Consider the following 18,302-nt stretch of genomic DNA (forward strand, 5'->3'; position numbering starts at 1 on the left):
TTTGCTCTAATAAATGTCAGAGAATACAAAATTGTTGGGACTGACCAATGTCTCACAAAATATCACTGTTGGATCAAGGGCAAATTCAAGCTTGTAAATATGCAGTCATAATAACTCAATAGAAACAAGCAGCATTAAATATGACATACTCTCTGTTGTAGGTGATAGAATTCCCATTTATTTTATCAACAACATGGGCAAAGACTATCCATATGCAGCAACCACTAACACAGAGACATTTACAAAATAAATATGCAACAAGATCTCCATTCAATTTGTTCTTAAATACTAAATAAATAACAATAAATACATCATATCTGTTCAACCCACTTCACTCTGGAGGGTGTCAAAATACTTTTATGGAAAACAGAACTCATTAAATAAAGAAGAATATTAAAAAACAATATAAAAATTGTTAGGTAGAAAATATTTGCACTTAAAAAAAGAGATTATAAATCTCTGTCTTTAAAATAAATAGGAAGGTTTATAAAACAATTTGCTGTCAATATTCTTAAAATATTGCCTCTTTCACAACGCAGAGGGCAACGTCTCTCCTCTTAATAACTGTTTAAAAGCTGTGTATAGAATTTTGCTTTGTGAAATAAATTAAGTCCATAAATAGACACTGATTAATAAATAAACAAAATAACCCTTAACATGAATAAATAATAAATTAAACTTACATTTCAAGGACCCTATTTAAATAGCCATAATAATAATAATAATAATTACAATAATAACATGACGATGGAACTACAAACTATTCATGGAAGTGCAATATCTATGTTTCAAATACGATAAATATTACTGAATGGAACAGGAGAGCATTTACACCAAATATGAGACAACATTATCATACAGAGATCAAATGTAGCAGTGCTGCATACTAATCATATTTTGTCAAGGGAGGTCATTAATTGTGAATTCACCTTCGGACATTACACATAAAACACTCTGTTACGCATACACACATAGACTCTCCTCCACAGACGCACGACAATCTCACAACGTATTGTTCACGGCAACCTCCATGCACTGAGGGAAGTAAAAAGGCAGATCAGTGTCGGTGAGAGTTGCTCTAGAAAACAGTAACAAATGGTTTGCTCCAAAATATTCCTCAAAACAAGAAGAGCCAGCTTGGTTTAAGAGGCAAAGGATCTTGTATCTCATCAAAATTGCTAAGCAGCATAATTTGGAATTGGAATTTGGTCGTTTTCTCTGACTTCCACGGCTCTCGCAACGTTATGCGTTTACGGAGGGTGCCACATACAAAACCTGAATGTCCTTAAAACAGTATTTTTATGTTGTTAGTCTGGTTATTTAACCCACAGTGTCTTGCAGCTGCCGCTCCTCTGCTCACACCTCAATGCCTTTGACGGCCTGATTGATCGACTCGAGTAGGGCACGGTTCTCTGGGTTCTGATAGCATTCCTTATCGGTGAACATGTGGGTCAGGGTGTCCACGTAGGTGTCAAAATTCTGCTCAGTGATGGGCTCTTGCTGTGGTAAACAACAGATTACAGTTTGTTAAAAGCAAGCTACATAAAAGTATAATGTACAATGCTTGTTGGGCGTAGTCATAAAAGGTAGATAGCAAGCGGACTGACCATCTGTGGTAGACGGATGTTGGCAAGGCTGCGGATAAGAGCCTGGCTCAGGCCTGACAGCTCCATGAACAGAGCCTCATTCTTCTCCTCTATGAGTTTATTCTCTTCCTCCATGCTCTCGAGGTTCTTCTCCATGGATGAGATCTATTGATGGATAGAACAGCATGAATAAACAGCAGCTGTTGTATTCTATCTTTGTGATGATAAAATACTGTCATTTATAATATTGTATTTGAAGTACTGTAAATATTATCATTATATTTCTTATGGAAAGAAGTCACCAAAAAATCCTATTCTCAATTACGGGATTTTCACTGATGAACAATGAGAGCTTCAAAAAGCTTGTGAGGCTTGTGAAAAACACTTGTTAAGTGCCTAATGCTATATGCTCAGATCACATTTCAGCCATATATAAAGTGAATCTGTCTTTATTACATTTTCTGATATGGGAACTGTTCCAATGTTTGGGAGTCAGTAAGATTTCTAACTCTGAGGAATTTTTTTTTTTTTTGGCAAGGATGCAATTAATTGATCAAGAGTGACAGTAAAGACTTTTTAATTTTATCTTACAAAAAAAAAAAAAAAACTAATAAATGCTGTACTTTTGAGCTTTCTATTAATCAAATAATCCTGGAAAAACAATTATTTCCACAAAAATATCATGTAGTAAATTATTCAGCTTTGCGATCACAGGAATAAATTAATATTTAAAAAAAAAAAAAAAACGTATTTAAAATGCAAAAATATTTCAAACTATTACTGTTTTGTTGTATTCTTGATCAAATAAATGCAGATTTGGTTGCTTCTTTCAAAAAGAAAAAAAAACTTACCAACCTCAAACTTTTGAAGAGTAGTGTAATTTAATCAAATTTAATAAAAGCAGACCTGTGTATGGAGGTTGGCCATGTCTGCTTCCATCTCAGAGTTCGACTCATTCAGTTCATTAATCTCTTTGTTCAGCTGTTTTATGTCTTCATCATTGTCAAGAACTGAGGGGATAGAAGACAATGCATATGTTAATGAAGAGCACAAAATGAACATAATGGGAATGAAAGAAGAGAAGCAAATTCTATTCGATCTTACCATCACTTGCCCTGAATTTCTTGCTGATGTAATCATCCCCTGGGAACCTGGCTCTCTTCTTGTTAGCTGAAGCTCTAGGGCAACCTGATAGACTGTAGAAACACATTATGATTAAGGGATATAAAAAAAATTATTGTCTTAGATTTATTGTTTTTATTACACCATTCTTTGGTAACACCAGAAAGCCAAAAATAGGCATTTCTAATATTTCAAAACATATTACTATGGCATTTCCAAGACAATTAGTTTTATTATATATCTAGCATATACAGCAGTTTTAATTCACTCACAGCTTGCCATTTATCAGGACTATTTGATATAATACTATTACTAATATTTATCTGTAAATTTTATTAGGTCCCGTCTGTACCTGCGATGAGTGAGGAAGCTGCCGTTGGCATGTCCTGATCCATCACATCCTGGCGTAGGGCAGGTTGGGCCCTCAGACTTGAAGGCCTTCCAGGAGAATGGTGTGCCATTTAACATGCCCTCCTTCTGCTGGCGTGCTGCCAGCGGGCACCCATAGGCACTGCGGTGGGTGGCATATTTCCCACTGATATGCCCCAGGCTGTCACAACCTGGCACCGGGCACCTATAGAGAGGTAAGTGATGAACTGACTGTCAGGTTTGGCATTCTCTAAAGATACAGGCTGTGCTCAATAAATCCACTGTTTTCATACAGCAAAAGTTGAGATTTTGTAAAAAAAAAAAAAAGTACTTTAGGAGCTCCGAATCTTCCTTGTCATCCTTGGTCGGGGTGGTTTTGATTGCTCCCTTCTTGGCACGTGGACATCCAGACAGACTGCAATAGAGAAAATGTGAATGTTATTTTTTTTTATTTACATCCCCCATTTAATATTTTTGACTAGTTGCAAAGCTTGACACTGAATCCAAAAGTGCATCTTGAAAGTAGGTACAGTAAATGTAATGTCTCTTAAAGCTGCAGTCTGTAAGTTTTGTCGCTATCTCTGTTTAAAAACCTGGAATTGTAGCTGTGTGTGGAATTATCTTGCTTGTGTGGTCTGTGCTCCTGCATGGCTTCAGCGCAGATGAATCTAATGTTTTGAGGAGTATGTGTGGCTGTCAGTCACCGCACCGGTGTGGATGTTTACTGTACTTCGCAATCACAGATTCTAGCCTATGTCTTGGAATATATGATCCAAATAAGAATTTTCACTGTACAGTATATTGCCATCTGAAAAAGTAAGTAACAAATCTGCCACGTTTGTTCTGACCAACCGAGGAAAATCTAATTTAAATAATGTAAATTTAATCTAACGATTGGTTAGCTCATATCACATCAAACCATGCAAAGTATTATTATTGTTATACTTTATTCTCAAATTATTAATGTTAACAACATCAGCATTGTGTAACTATGAGTATAATGTGTATTAACTTGTAGATTTCAATTTCTGTACAGTCTGTACTAATTTCTGTACTAATATCTAATTGTCTTCCCATTCAAATTTCATATAAAGAAATTCTTTTAACCAAAATAGCAAATTATGCTCCCTTTGAACTGGTCTCTTTAAAATACAAATCTTGTGTAATCCCAGGCTATCTGTAATCAGAAGCACATTTAAAATTGGAATATAATTTAATTTAATTCACATGTGTTTCATAAACACATAATCCTTTGTGGATCACAATCCGCCATCAAAATTATACATTTAATTATTCTAGCTTCTGTGAGAGAAGGCAATAAAGGATCCGCCACCTGCAGGATCCTCACATGCGATAGCCTAGTAGCCGGGACAACTTCTTTATGTCTACAGACGCGACGTAATGACGTAGTGCCATGCTCGAATTTCCTGTGAAAACCTACCCGTACCACACGTATTAGAAAACATTATTATAAGAGAATCATTATCAATCGGCTAAAGTAAGGTGATAGTTTTGTACTTCCTCAAATATTGATTTCGGATCATTTTTAACCAAAAAAAATTACGGACTGCAGCTTTAATTAACATACCTTCTATGGGAAGCATAGTTTCCAGTGATGTGTCCTGATCCATCACAACCTGGGGTAGGGCATCTGTAGGTCACAAAGAGAAAGACTGGTTAGCATGAACATAGCATTGCTTTAGAAAGATACAATTCAAATATCACACATACAATCATACTGGTAATCCAAATAAACATTTGGGCTTCAGCCTGGATGCTTAATGTGTCTCAACTGGTTTGATGCATCTCTAGGACACAGTCCAAGAAAATTATATTTTTGGCCACTGAAAATATCAACCGATTATTAGTTCAAGAGTATAAGAATAGCCAGCAAACGGGACAGTAAACAGTATTTTGCAGTAACAACGATATTCAGTAGAGTCAAGCAAAAGCAGTAATCGGTAAAGGATTCATTAGAGGAAAAAATAAGAGCACAGACATACTTGAGTTCAGCAGTGTGGGCAGCCATGAGGGTCCGAAGACTTTTATCAGCAAGGGGACAACCAGAGAGACTGAAGAACAGTAGAAAAACACCAGGAAGAAAGAATAGAGGGAGGAAGATTTAAGTGAAGATGGAAGAGATATATATTTTGTAGTATGTCACTGATTTGTCATTTCTATGTATGTATTTTAGCAAATATATACATACAAAGAGACATGAGTAAATGAGTTGCCCAAATGTATTAAAGAGACATAGCATTTAATATACAGGTTTATGCTATAGAGAGCTGAAGCGGTTCAACAGAGAGGAAACAGATAAAGAAAAAAAGAAAACACAAGTAGGGCTTATGTTCAGAGTTGAAATACTGTGTCAGCTTCTTGCATACCTGCGGTGTGATGCATAGTTCCCAGTTATATGTCCACTACCATCACAACCTGGGGTGGGACATCTGGAGGGTGATGAAGAGAGTATTAAATCCCTGTGGAATCATTCTAGTAATTTATTCACCTTTGCAAGACACCAAATTTACAGACTACTTTTATTGTCTTAGCAGATGTGTTTAGTGTTTAAATGAGGCTGTAGTTGCAGCAGACACTTACAGCAAGACCTCTTTCTTGCTGTCCTTGGGCTGGAATTTGACTTTGAAGCTGGAGGTTGTGACCTCACCAGGGTACTTCCTGTCCTCCATGCTCTCCTGAGTGGCATCATCATCGTCTCCATCAGAGGAGGCGTATGAGTGTGTGGTGTATTCAACCTGGACACAACAGACAAACAACAGTCAAACAGGTACAAAACAGGTGCAAAACTTTTTTTTTCATTAACCATGATTTAACCATGAAGTGAGACTATGTGAATATATCTCAAATTGATATACATTTACCTCCTCTGGCTCCTCCTCTTTCTGTCGGTTTGACTTGGTGTAGTCCAGAGGCCCCTCCCACTCCTCTTGTTTGTAGGTGTGGCTGGAGTGGGGTGAGGTGACACCATGGTGTTGAGAAGATGATGACGAGGATGAAGATGGGTCTGGTGACCTGACTCCTTCGCTCTTGGGTTTCTTCATGCTGAGGTCCAGTGTGCCATTCTCATCCACCTCAATGTCCATGTCCTAGATTGTAGAAAACATTAATTATAATCTAGTGTATATAATGTGGATGTTATGGAACTCAACTTCTCCAGATACAGACAGAGAAGAACTCACTTTGCTGGCCTGATCTGGCTGTCTGGTGCTGAGGTTTTCAGGCCTCTCCCAGCAGCGGGTGGACAGGTTGAGAATGGCAGTGGCAGCCATGTGTGCGGCTTCGGCATCATGGGTATAATCGTACCCACTTGAGGTGGAAGAGGAGCTGCTTTTGGTGTAGCCTCCTGACAGGCTGTGGCTGGGGGACGAGGCTTTGGGGAATGGTTTGACTATTCATTATAATAGCAATAATAATAATAATAATAATAATGTGTTTCAGTATGCTATCAATAATTCATTATCTATTAATGTATGTTGTATTTTTAACTGTTATTTTAAAGGGAATGAGGAGGTGCTTACATTTGAAGGCTTTAGGTGAGGTTTCGCTGGTGGGCATTTTGGGTGCAAGCATGCGTTTGCCAAACACCTGTACATCGAAGCTTGCATAGTCGAAGGACACCTTAGAATACTTCTCCAGCTCCTTAGCCAGGTTGGCGCGAGGAGTGGCTGGCATGGCATTGGGCCTGTAGCTACCGTACTGAGGGATGTCCAGCTGTTTCACAAAACACATCGGCCTGTAGAGGACAGAGTCTTTAGTCACAGTGTTTACATATAAGGCTCTTTTGTCTGTTAAAGATCTAGCTGGGATGTTGCAAAGAGGAGGAAAACACTCACCTGAGAACTCTGTCAGAGTTTGAGCCTCCACTGATAGGATCACTGACAGAGGTCTGCGGCTGTGACTGCTTTTCATGGCTTTTGTGTTTCCCTGCAGCAGCAATAGGGCAGCCAGAGAGACTAAAAGTGTAAAATGTAAGAAAAACACAAGGTTTTAGGAAAACCTGATGTGAACAGAAATTGACCCCTGAAAAGTTTAAAATAGTTAAGGAGCAGTACCTGCGATGTGTGTTGCGGTTGCTGTTCACATGTCCCTGTCCAGTGCATCCAGGTGTTGGACACTTTAGTACGTTCTCGTGCATTGCCAAGACTAGTGCCAAAAAAACACCGCTTATAGGATCATGATACTATTGTTCAAATGTTGATGTTTTTTTTAAAGAAATTAATACTTATATTCAGCAAAGGAAGTATGCATTAAAATGACCAAAAGTGACAGTAAAAACATTTATAATATATAAAAAAACTTTTTAAATAAATGTTAATTTAAACTTTCTATTATTCAAAGAATCTTGAAAAAAAAAATCATGGTTTACACAAAAATATTAAGTAGCACAAGCTCTCTTGAACATAGATAATAATAATAATAATAAAAAAATGTTTCTTGAGCACCAGATCAGCATTTTAGTATGATTTCTGAAGGATCATGTGACACTAAAGACTGCTGAAAATTCAGCTTTGCTTTCCCTTGAGAACCCATCACAGGAATAAATTATATTTTAAAAATATATAAAAATAGAAAACTGTTATTTTAAATTGTGATTAAATGTGTGTTTTACTGTATTTCTAATCAAATAAATGCAGTAAAAGACTTATATTACTAAAAAATTAGTAATATACATAAATTTTTCAATTTTATATAAAATATGTACACATTTTAGAATTTTTAATACAATTTTTACAAATAAATGTATATAAATGTAAATGTGTTTTATCATTGTATTAATATATACTGTATTATGTGTGTGTGTGTCACATATTATAATAATAGTGCAACACAATACTTACTCTCTGGAGGGATTCTGTCCTTGTGTGGACACCCAGAAAGGCTGCGGTGGTGTGGGTATAATCCAGTCACATGACCTGTCCCATCACATCCTGGAGTAGGGCACTTTACTTCCTTCTTCTCTGATCTAGAACCTTCTGTGCCCAAGAGTGAGGAGGCAAAAACAAATTAAACTCCACACACACACACACAGTACTTGCATGATAATGTTATCTAAATTTAATTGGGGTCATAAGAGGTAGGCAGCAATTTCCTGTCACCTTTGCCATAGTATGCTCTACGAGCTGCGATGTCCATGGTCTTACTCATGCTCTCCTCTGAGCTGTGGTAGCGCTGCTGCTCAGGAGAGCAGCTCTCTTCAGAACTGCGGCCGATTTGTTTGGCTTTCAGTGCAATGGCCTGTTCCAGAAGTCCCAGATTCCCCCGTGTCATGTCGTACGTCTCTGAGTCATCTGTGACCTCTGACCTCTGTGACATGCTATCCAACTCGTCATCGTCCACTTCATCGGCCTCCTCTTCTTCTCCGTCATCTTCCTCCTCCTCTTCTTCCTCGTCCTCTCCCTCTAAACCCAGCTCGATGACTACAGTGGGGGAGTCTTTATCCGAAGCATCATCTCTTTCTTCTTCATCCTCCTCCTCCTCATCTTCACCAAGAGGGTGGTTTAGATTGATGTTGCTGTGCGTCATCACATCTAATTCCTGAGCTGAAGCAGCATGGACAGGGGAAAGTAGAGAGGAGGGCTCTACCTGGGATTGGATCTCCTCCTCATCTTCTTCCTCATCATCATCATCTTCACTGTCCTTCGCTGTCTCCCTAGTCTCTTTGGTCTGAATTTTGCCAAAGTCTCCACTGAAGTATTGGTGGTCCGAGTTGTTCTTCTGGCTCAAACATTGTGTCTCCTCTTCCCCCTCTTCCTCTTCCTCCTCCTCTTCTTCCTCAACTGTTGTCACAGCCTCGTCAGTCTCTTTCAGCTGCTGGGTCACTCGCTCTTCTTCTGTAATCTCTTCTGCTTCCTCCTCTACCTCTTCCTCTCGAGCCTGAATCTCTTCGGCGACCTGTAGTCCCTCCTCTGACTCAGCATCCATGGTGATTTGTTGGATGGATGTAGCCTCGATATTGGCTTCTTCCTTCTCAATTCCGCTCTCTGGCACTGGAGTTGATGTTTCTCTGACAGGTGTCTTTTTCTCTTCTGAATCTACTTGTGAAATTTCTTCTAAAGGAATGACAAAAAGGGCAATCGTAAAGTAAATGATTTTCGATGTTTCTTGACAAGTTTGGGTGATATAATACAGACCATAGTATGTGCACTGCATAGGACATAACTTTAAAAATAATAAACCTTTTTGTAGTTAATAGGTTAGTAACCCACCTGTCACTGGTTCTGATGTAGGTGTTTTATCTTCCGCTTCCATCTCTTTATCAGCAGTGTCCTCTTCAGACTCCACTCCCTCATCTTTTGTTTCTGTTTCACTGTTTGTGTCACTGTCTGCGTTGAACCCATCATCCATGGCCAGCTTTAGGGGGTTTGGCTTCTGTTTGGGGGCTGACTGATTCTCCTCGGCCTCCTGGAGTTTTCTTTTCTTAGCCAATGGGCATCCCAATGCACTGGAACGGATGAAAAGATTTGACAAAAAACTCAGTTGCTCACTTTTTGTCTTTTTTTTTATTGGCAGCTATAAGACACTGAATTCTTACTACCTACCTTCTGTGTCGTGCATACTTTCCACTGACATGGCCTAAGCCGTCACATCCTGGTGTAGGGCAGCTGCAAAACAGGGGTTTTGATTAGCTATATTCATTAACCTACCAAACTCTGGTCTTTAAAAACATGATGAGTAACACTACAAAAGCATAAAAGCTCTCACCTGTACTCTTGTCCGACGAGCTCAAGAGGAACTGATATAAGGAGCGAGATAAAAGCTCTGTCAGTCATTAAATTCACTGAAATGGACAAAACGTATTTTTCGAGTTTTAAGAGGTTCTCACCTCTGATTCCTTTTGAGCGTGTCCTTGTCCGCTTCTCATCTGCGTCTTGGCTCATCTGGAACACAAACACATGAGTGGTTATCAGATTATAATAAGTATTTATTAATGTCTTTAGATATTTTTTTCACCTCTGTTTCTCTAATGTGTTTCTAAAATCATATTAAAAAGTACAATATCACTGTTCACTGTTCTTATACTGTCAGACTGTGATTTTTGTCTTCAGATCTGAGCAGGTCTGATTTCACAGACACCAGAGTAGCCCCCAATCCTCTTAAATGCTTGTAAAGAGCTCAATCAATAACACACATCCAATAAGTTCTTTCAAATGCACATCCCTCCCAATCCTTAGTGGAAGCGAAGTGAAATATAAGAAAGAAATGAGGCCCTCCCACACTGAGAAAGATGTCAGAGCTTCGGAAAGGGAAATGTACTTTTATCTTCTTTGGTTTTGTGGTACAGCATAATACAAGAGATAATCAATGAAAATGAAGCTACTCTGACACATGCAAACACACATAAAGTCTCACTTTTAGTCTCCTACTCCTCTTGTTCTCACAGCTGCTGACTCTGTCCCCTCGTGTCCACCTCTGGCTCAGCAGCTGCCCTCTGAACTCATTCTCTGTTGGACAGAAAGGATAAGACAACAAATGTTCAAATATTAAAAGGTGCATACTTATGTATTACACAATGAAATGAGGGGAAAAAAAACCATCAATTTATTAAAAGTTACACTAAAGCAGGTCTTGACAGTGGATTCCCATTTTTGATGTTTGGGTAATTAGTTAAATGATTTATTCTATATATTATATATGTATTATATTTTTATGAACAATATTAGTTTGAAATATGCAATAAAACTAAAATATCAAGAAAGCACACATATTCTTTGCGAGCAATTGAGCCTCTAAAATCAGAAAGTAAGCAAATCTATGCCAGTAATGCTGATTCATATGCACCTATTGTGATGTCATTTTCCACAGGATGATTATAAAAGATAAACACCCGTAATCCAGAAACAAACATTAAAAAGCCCCCAGAGGACCCATGCACTTTGGTCACCGAATGGGCTTTCAGCAGTCCATCATGGTCTGCGTGCCTTCATGGCTCTGGTGTTGATTATTCTTCCTGGGTGACGAGAGATCCGACCATGACCCAGCTGTTTTTATCAGGGCGTCATTACATGTGGTCTGATTACGTTTTAAGCAGCACCTGGTGCTCAGTCACATCACACACGTAACAGGGGAGGGAATTCCCTTGAGAACCGCAACAATTGCAGCACTTGCCGCATATGATGCAATATGCAATGCTTTCTTAGAACTCAGTTCGCATGGAAACCAATTAAACTGATTTTGTAGCATTTGCTAAAAACTTTCTATAAAAGTAAGATGAATACAAAAGGGAGGAGTATAATATCTTTGAAAATAATGTTTCCTATTTACCAACACATTAGGAGTCAAGTAATATAAATACACATAAATTCTTCAAAATATTGCTTTCAAAGACACTTCCAAAGACAATGGCATGCAAAAGATAAGGAACATTTGCATGGTGACATGTTATTTCTAGATGAAAATGGTCACTTGACCTAAATAGTTTCAGTCATCACTTTTTAAAGTTTTTCTCATTCTCTTAAATGACTGTATCTCCCAGCATACAAAAACATTGTTTGACTCCTATACAGGAGGCCCATGCATGAAATGGACCAATGGGAGCGCATGTTAGCCACAAATTGCGATTACGTTTTAGTATAGACTAATATTAGTATTTCTTTTGTCGCATCAGGCCCTTGACTTCGTAAAAGCACCATGATGCTGCTGCGCATAACCTCTTCTAGCACACCACGCCTTTCAGTAACTATCAGCCAAACCCTCCGCCTTTAAAACACTGTCACTTTCCTGGAGGAGAAACTATATCTAGCAGAATATGTTTACAAGACCTGCGACTGTATTATTAGAGCAATAACGTTAAAGTCCAACCTACAGAGGTCCTACAACAAGAATAAGCGATGAATAAAGAGCAATTAAAATGTAAAACTGAAAGGAAGGCGATAATCTAATAAATTAATAGTGTATTATGCAGGCCTTGCCTGAAGTAAACAGATGGTTCGTTCGCATTGTTGTGCTTCTCGTAAATAACGCACGCACACAAGACTAAACATATGCTGCTTTTGCGTTGCTTAAGGGTTTCTAATGACTATTTGTCCACTCCCATGAAATACATTGTATTTGTACATGCATCCCTGACTTACTGTGAATCGACAAACTTCCATTGAATATTCCGTTTGGCTTTAAACTTCCACATTTCCGATTCGACTATAAATATTGTTTTAAAACAAGCTCAGCACTAAGAATGTAATATGAGAGCCTGGATATTGTGTTATAGATGCAATAGAGACCTTTTAAGTTCTTGGGTTTCTTGAAAATAAAGCAGCGATGTAACTGCAAATACAATTATCCAAAAACCATTGTAGAATCGCACTTTTTACACAACGTAATTGTGTCGTATAGTACGCAAGCGAATATAAGACAAAATGTGCAAGAAATGTAAACACGGTGGAATGGCACTTCTTCTTTAAGAGATTACAAGTCCGGCGTCCATTTGGCTTCAATAGTAACCTAACGTTAAATCCAAACCAGCAAACCTTTCCAATCATTGCATTTTTATCCACATCAGCATCTGAATTAGTAAATTTAAAAAAATACCACAAGCAAACGACGTTTTTTCAAGGAGATGCGAGCGGCCTCTTGCTCTTTGTAGGCTCAGTGTGTTAACTTCAGTGTTGTACACCTCCCCTTCGGAATGAGTCTCGTGCCGCTACCATTAAAAAGCTCTAATAATTCGCTCAGGACCGGTCCAAAACCTCTATCTGTTGTAAGCAAGACGCATACATCCATTAATCGACAGGTAATGTGAGCACAAAGGCTGCCAACATCATTTCTCCACACGCTTTGTCGAACGAGTCTTACCTTTCGCTCACAGGCCCATTGTCCACCCCTCCGTGACATCATCATCATCATCATAGTAAACCATGTACAGCACAAGATGGAGAGTGGGTCGCTATTGACTCCCACCCACCCGATATGAAATACTCACACGCAAGTTTGACATTTAACTTACAATCGGTTATTTTGGAAAATATCTCTACGTTTAGAAGCAGCTGAAGATCAGCACCCAGATCAGCGCTGTTTCAGTACCATGGACAAGAGCGCTTTCAGTGGCAGGTGTCTAGTAAGAAAACGCTGTTTTCAACGAGTATATAGCAGTTTAAAGATGAATACACGGAATATTAAATTTAAAAAAATAAATGATTCTGAATAGAGTCATTTAAACATCAAATACAAGCATTTGTTTTACGTTTAAAAGACTAATGTCCGATTGCCATACACGATACTATTCGGTATTGACAAGAAAGAGAATAATTTCTGTAGCTGTACAATTGATTTAATATGGATCTATTTTTTCTTGCGCAATGACACGTTTGCCTTGCTTCAAAAGCGTTGAACTACTTTTCTTTTATGTTCTTTTAGAAGCCTAACAACGTGACCTAGTTTTGTGGAAAATTAGCGAATTAACTTCATCTGTCTAAGTAAACGGTTGAATTACTGTGATTTCTTCCGAGGTTGCCAGACTGTAAAATGTCGAATAAAAGTGAAGTTTATGTTTATTTTTAATTGATTTTAATTGTTAAAAAATATCACCTTTTTACCCGAGTAATGAACATCAAAAGAATAAGTTAGTTTCACTTTTCGAAAATAAACTCAAAAAACTTTAAATAAACTAAAATAAAAAGTGCAGTTGAAAAGTTCGATTAATGGTAATATATCAAAATCTATAAATAATAAGTTATTATAGGTTACATGTAGCTAGTTGAAAGAGATGTAAATTAAAACGAAAAATGCATTTTCTCTATAATAAAGGGGGAGGGGAACTCTTTACAAAACTTTAAAAAAGTTTCTTATCATATATGAAGCTTGCAAAAGCCTTTGAGAGTTTTGCATATTTAATGACACCGAAGTTCTTCGGTTACCAGCTGGAACTTTGCTCACCCCTGATCCTAAAGTTTCGTATACAGATGGATAGCCCAGCATACAATTGAAGCCCCAGTCTGTTCCTACTGGCCAGACACTGTGTATAAATATTACATAGGATGCCAGCTGAGCGAATGAGAAGCACAACACCCGGAATCCCCCACAGCCAGATGGACTGATCCCTCCCCAACACAAAAGTTTTGATACGCCAGAAGTCCGACGGCCTTGAGTTTAAAGCACAACTCCCTCTGAGAGACAAAAGTTGCCTTTGTTTAAAAACTGCCTGGATAGGGATTTCGTTGCGCAACTTTTAAAAGATACAAAAAAATCAGGGATCTGGGTCGGTACTATGCACTCGGCAATAGAATTAGATCTTAAAACGTAATTCAAGTCTATTCAGTCAACATTTTATATTAATACTTAAAATGAAAGTAAACAAAGAAGGAAACAACAACTGTCGGTAGGCTATTGGTTTATAATCAGTCCGTATAATTATATCACTCGTGTTTTAATTGCAATAGCCTAATAAACGTATTGTGAATAGTTATTGTTAATAAAATGTCAACCAAACCCAAAAACACCGGCTATCAACAAAACCAAGGCGCACAAGACTAAATCTAAGTTTGACGCGAACAAAAGACTAAAGTAAGAAAAAAGTAAGAAGTCCAGCACTCACCGAGAAATGTTTTACACAACTTCATCTTTGCGGTGATTTCTTCGCCTTTGACACCGCAAAACTACTCAACTTCATTACAGAGAAAGTTATTTTAAAGAAAACTTACAGACAGAGGTGGGCGGTCTTAGTTAGTAGAAGTTTGCATCCGCCAATCAGCGGCGGCGGGGGTAGTTTTTGTTCAACTCAACAAGCCAATGAGGGCGCGCCTCACTGCCTGTATCCCTACACAATGACCTCGAAAAATGAAAACAAAAGCTTGTCTTGTACGCCTCGAGTCATGTGTCAGGACTTTAAAGTCTCTCTGTAAAACTTTTTACTGAGTGATTTTTTTGTCCATTACCTCAAAAAGAGCATATTTTAAATACTTTTAAACAAGGTAAGACAGCACAACCTGAAACTACTGTTCCTTGTTTAGAGACACATTTTCTAAAAAGACAAAAGAGACAAAGCGTTTTATGCTGTGTCTCAAACTGGTCGGCTATGACATTGATATTATTTTACACATGCAGATGCAAAGTTTATGTGGATGTTCAAATTAAACATCATTGACATGATCCTAAATCATAAAGCAGACAGGACATTTTATATTATATTGTTAATATTATTTTATATTTGATCCCTGTGATTTTTGTTTGGTTTAACTGATGTTCACCCCAGTAATAACAACAACAGCATCACACACACACACACACACACACACATTGGTTTTTGTGGTTTATGGGGACTCTCCATAGGCGTAATGGTTTTTATACTGAACAAACTGTGTGTGCTATTGCCCTACACCAACCCTACACCTAAACTTAACCCTCACAGGAGACTTTGTGCATTTTTAGATTTTCAGAAAAACACCATTTAGTATATTTTTTAAGCCTTTTGAATTACGGGGAGATTGGCAGTGTCCTCATAAACCACCTTCATATTGTAATACCTCTGTCATACCCATGTCATTATACAAATTTGTGTCCTCATAAACCACATAAACATGCACACACACACACACACATTTAAAAATTAAAAAAATATATATTAAAAAACATTTCTTATAATTTCTTTAAAAATATTTAGAGGTTTTCTTAACATAAATGTTTAGTAAATGTCTTTTTTTTAAGACTTTTAGTCTCTATAAACTCTATAAATCAGTTACTCAATCAATCAATCAATCAATGAAAACTCATGCCCTCAGATCAGGCCTTCTCATTCTTTCCCAAACTCAATCTGTGCACTCTGGTGTACCTTCTCCCCCACCCTTTCCCCTGTCATGCCAGTGAGAAGGCATATGTGCTGGGTTGCTGCTGGAGCCTACGTAGGCCTCATTACATGATCTGAAGTCTTACCCCCCCCATGACAGATGGGCCTGCTGATAATGATGCTGAGAACAACCTCCCCCCCCCTCTCCCGCTATCACCAACTTGCTGTTGCCATGGTGAGTAAGGAGGGGGACCATGGGACGTGTAGAGGGGGCCAGGGGGTGCTTATTAAGGCATTTACACTTAGTGGACACCAGGCTTGTAGAAAGTGTGAAAAGCTTTTAGAGCTTTTTATTTGAAAGGACTCATATGGAGTCTGGAGTCTGTCAGCTTGGAGTCTGTCAGTAGTGGCTTTTATGTGTTTAGATTGTCTCATGTTAGTGAATATTGATGATAAAAGATTTTATGGTGTCTGTTTTGGTTCTGTTTCTTTGAGAGAGTGTTAATTAATTATTTACACTCTTGCCTCATACATAATGGTTGATGATGACTATTTATTATTATTTGACATGTTGAAGAGGTTTTTGTAATCATCTTCAACTTGAATGAAAACTCAGGAAAACTTCTTTAGTTCCTATATGGAATATGTCTATGGGGAGGGAAGAAGTCTAAACCCACTCACTTCTTCTTCATACAAATGCACACGGCCCCATTACAATAACAATGGCTAACCACACTTTAGGGCGGAGCTTACAGTGTGATTTCCAGACCACTGAGCCAGGCTCCCTAAATGAGCTTTGTGTGTGTGTGTGGTGAAGGGCTTTTTGGCACAGCTGTCACCCTGGAGGGTGATATCAGGAAAGCCCAGCTAGTTTGCTTTTTTCTTGAATCTTGTGAGAAAAAAAATGGGGGAAGGGACTGAGAAGGGGAAGAGCTAAAGTTTAGATGAGATAACAGCAACCAAATTATGATTGAACAATGAGTGATATTAGACACTGCACAACATAAATCTACAGAACAAATGGCAAATTAAGAATTTTACTCTTTATTTTTATGAGTGTATGTTTGAAAAAGTTTTGTAACTTTCCTTGTAGTGTAAATTAAATATCCTATCTGTTTATTTTTATCTACCTATCCAAATAATTATTTAAAGTCTTTTTTTTTGTTTATATTTAAAGTTTCGAATTAAAAGTATATTGTATATTTTATTGTATATTATATAATGAATATAAAAAATATGAATAAAATAACTAAATATATCAAATAAAATATGAATAAAACAAATAAAAACCTACACACACACATATACAGCATAAAGTAATTTTAAAACACGTTTGCATGGCCAGATAAAATATTAAACCAAAAAAAATATTAAACAAAATGTAAGCTTATATTGTAAGTCTGTTTTGTGTGGCTGTGCAATATTGTTTTATTGTGAAAACACAAAGGCCTCGATTGCCTGTGAACTAAAACCTCAAAAGTTCAATAAGAACTTTCAGGTTTTGGGAAACTTTGCTGACTACTAACACCTCAAAGACAATGGCCTGCGTTATGTGTTCAATTCTTTGACAACAGATATGCAGCTAATCTCTGGGAAAATCAGCTTAGCAGCTGTCCTAAAGTATATGTTTTCTTGTCTTAGTGAGAGAATAAGACAAAAGTAGCTGAAAGAACAGGAGACAAGCTCTTTTCACACCATCCCTCCTGCTCTCTCTCTCTCTCTCTCTCTCTCTCTCTCTCTCTCTCTCTCTCTCTCGTTCTCTCTCACTACTGAGACAATCTCCCCTCATCCAGAGTCTCTGCTCCACCTGTTCCCATGCCCCACAATTCCCCTCACTAATTATTCACATTCTGGACACAAAAGTCTAGATTGGTGATCTTGACTCATATATGATGGATGCCCTCATATCTGAGAGCAGAAGTCCCCTAAAAGTTGCTCTATTTAAATGCTGGCTAGGCCATTATGCAATTCTGTGTTATCAGGCTCTTAAATGTAATGATCCAAGTGGTGCTAATGGTATTTTGAGAGGGTCTGCTCAATTAGTGATCCAATACAAATGGCCCTCACCCTTTCTCACAAAAATATCCATGGTAATTATGATGCCACCTGTGCCCAGTGATTGAAACACAGTAGCCATGGTGCTCTAAAGTATGCTTGGAAATTATGGGCTAGTCAGCAACTCTTGCCGTGTTGCCAGGACTGCAACCCTCCCTCCCTCCCTCCCTCCCTTTCAGGTCCAAAATGGGGCTGACTAGACATCTGTATGCAAATAAACTAAATAGTATAGAAAGTACATACATCAGAAGGGGGGTTAGACTGCTTTCCCCAGCACTACAAAGACTAAATTGGTGGATATTGTGAGCATGCACAGCTGACTGGCTGGCTTGGAAATTCCTATTCAAATATCCATACTCAGTCACCATCTGCAACTTTTCAGATAATAGTGATTCAAAGTAATCACTGGGTAGGCTAATCACAAAAGGTTAAGA

The 18,302-nt window shown here is 38.0% G+C and overlaps 1 protein-coding gene across 1 annotated transcript; it reads right to left on the bottom strand.

Annotated features, from left to right (window-relative positions):
• Window positions 1–157: 157 nt before the first annotated feature.
• On the bottom strand, window positions 158–10,535 carry LOC306859339 (myelin transcription factor 1-like). The gene is made up of 22 exons (XM_079400343.1): window positions 10,449–10,535; window positions 9,922–9,976; window positions 9,801–9,831; window positions 9,638–9,700; window positions 9,305–9,540; window positions 8,195–9,148; window positions 7,937–8,071; window positions 7,151–7,241; window positions 6,932–7,051; window positions 6,617–6,831; window positions 6,278–6,486; window positions 5,960–6,184; window positions 5,679–5,833; window positions 5,465–5,527; window positions 5,081–5,149; window positions 4,666–4,728; window positions 3,409–3,492; window positions 3,061–3,282; window positions 2,691–2,782; window positions 2,493–2,596; window positions 1,608–1,751; window positions 158–1,500 (listed from the first exon to the last, which is right to left on the bottom strand). The coding sequence occupies exons 2-22, from the start codon at window positions 9,974–9,976 to the stop codon at window positions 1,357–1,359; spliced, it is 3,474 nt and encodes a 1,157-aa protein (XP_079256469.1). The 5' UTR covers window positions 10,449–10,535; the 3' UTR covers window positions 158–1,356.
• Window positions 10,536–18,302: the final 7,767 nt, after the last annotated feature.

This window comes from Barbus barbus (genome assembly GCF_936440315.1).
Source record: "Barbus barbus genome assembly, chromosome: 40".
In the NCBI taxonomy this organism is placed as follows: domain Eukaryota; kingdom Metazoa; phylum Chordata; class Actinopteri; order Cypriniformes; family Cyprinidae; genus Barbus; species Barbus barbus.